General features: G+C 64.1%; 1 protein-coding gene across 1 annotated transcript; it reads right to left on the bottom strand.

Annotated features, from left to right (window-relative positions):
- Window positions 1-846: 846 nt before the first annotated feature.
- Window positions 847-1,635, bottom strand: FAM229A (family with sequence similarity 229 member A). The gene is made up of 3 exons (XM_061389491.1): window positions 1,499-1,635; window positions 1,271-1,417; window positions 847-1,114 (listed from the first exon to the last, which is right to left on the bottom strand). Exons 1-3 carry the CDS (start codon window positions 1,633-1,635, stop codon window positions 1,012-1,014), a joined length of 387 nt encoding a protein of 128 aa, XP_061245475.1. The 3' UTR covers window positions 847-1,011.
- Between the last annotated feature and the right edge of the window lie 143 nt (window positions 1,636-1,778).

Raw genomic sequence — 1,778 nt, 5'->3', positions numbered from 1 at the left:
GAAACCCCACGTTGAGTCAAGTGTCCTTAAATCTCAGGGGACAGGAGACTGAGCCTGACCTTTGGGTTACGTTTTTTTTTTCTGGTATTAAAATAATACAGGGTTCATTAAAGCAAAATTAGAAGGTGGGAAATACTCATTCAGCCTCCAGGCAGCCCTCCTGTCATGGGCCCCTCCTAGGGATGCATTTTGCTGCCTGAACTCTGAGGAGTGCACTAGCATCACCAGCCACCTGGGGGGCCCCAGCCAAGGGCCCAAGTAGCTTAAGACTCAGTTCCCTCACCTGTAAAATAGGAATAAAGAAATCAGTTTTTCAAACGACTTCTTCCCCAGTCTCTCTCTGACCCCACCAGTCCTTAGGAGAAACCAGGGGTCGAGATGGTGGGGGCAGCCCCTAATCCCTCCAACAAAGCCAGAGAGACTCAGGGTCACAAAACAGAAGGCAGCAAAACCAAACTCCATCTTTGGAGAATTAAATGGGCCCGGGGTAGGTGGCCATTCTCTTTATTCTGAGTTGTCTGTCCATCTCCTCCAGTCTCAAGCTTTTCTGGGCCCCCAGAGTCCAGAACAGTAATGCTGATTTTCCTGGAGAAACAAAGGGGAGTGTCGGGGAGAAGGATGAGGGCAGCGCCCAAGCAGAAGCACGGCCCTGGAGGGCGTCGTGACCAGTGAAAAAAAAAGGGGAGGGTTTGGTGCCCAGCCAGAAGCAAGCCGACCCGGAGGGAAGGGCGGGCCCCTGGGGCTGGGCCCAAGGGAGGAAGCAGCAGAGGGAAAGGTGATATTGGATGGGGCGGAGCAGCCGGCGGGCCCGAGCCGACGGGATAAGAGAGACACGGCCAGCCGGAGTGGAAAGAACAGTTTATGCTGTGATTTATTAAAATGTGCATCATTCTTTTATTTTAAAATGTGCATCATTGTCTCGTGCTCGGCGCGCGCGCGACCTCAGCGTGGTGGCCCGCAGCGGGCCCCGTCCCCGCCCGGCTCCCGCGGAGCCGCCGTGCGCAGGCGCACTCAGGTGGCGCGGGCCCGGGGGCTCCCGCCCATGGCCAGGTAGACGTCGATGGGCATGTGCAGCAGCGTCAGGCAGTGGCAGCCGGGGCAGCGTCGAAGCGGCCTGCGGAAAGCGGGGTGCGACAGGGGGCGCTGAGGCGGCGGCCGGCCCCATCCTGTAGGGGGCGCATCAGTCCTAGAGGTTCGGCCGTGGGTGCGGGTTGGTCTGGGGACCGAAAACCGGCAGGGGAGGGGCCGCGGGCAGGGGCGCTGGCCTCACCTGACCGGGTTGTGCTCCGTAGCTACGGGCTCCGGGCTGTCCTGGGACTCGGGGGCGGCGGCAAGGCCAGGGGAGTCTCCGGCCTCAATGGGGAATCTCCGACCCTGCGGGGGCTCCTGGGCACTCATGTCCAGGCCCCGGGGCGCTCTGCGCGGGGAGTGGCGGTCAGGCCGCTCCCGGGCCGCCGGGCACCCCCTCCCCGCGCCCGCCCCCCGGGCCGTTGCTCACCTGCCGGAGGCCGAGGCCAGTCCCAGGCTGGAAGCAGCTGCCCGAGCCCTGGCCGCGGGAGGACGCTCCGGTCCAGGCGGAGCCGGGCAGGTGTCTGCGGCGCGTCCCGGCCCGGGCGTCGAGGGGGAGGGCTGCATTGTGACCCGGGCCGCGGCGCGCTGACCTCACAGAACCCGTTCCTCCACCCGGGAGAACCCCGCGCCGCCCGGGCACTTAGCGCGGCGGCGAGCCGGGAGCTGGAGGGCTCTGGCCATGGGTGGCGCAGACCCCCTGCTGCCCG

Source organism: Bos javanicus, chromosome 2, assembly GCF_032452875.1.
Source record: "Bos javanicus breed banteng chromosome 2, ARS-OSU_banteng_1.0, whole genome shotgun sequence".
Lineage (NCBI taxonomy): Eukaryota > Metazoa > Chordata > Mammalia > Artiodactyla > Bovidae > Bos > Bos javanicus.
Note: the sequence above shows the minus strand (reverse complement) of the source record. Positions and strands in the feature narration are given on the sequence as shown.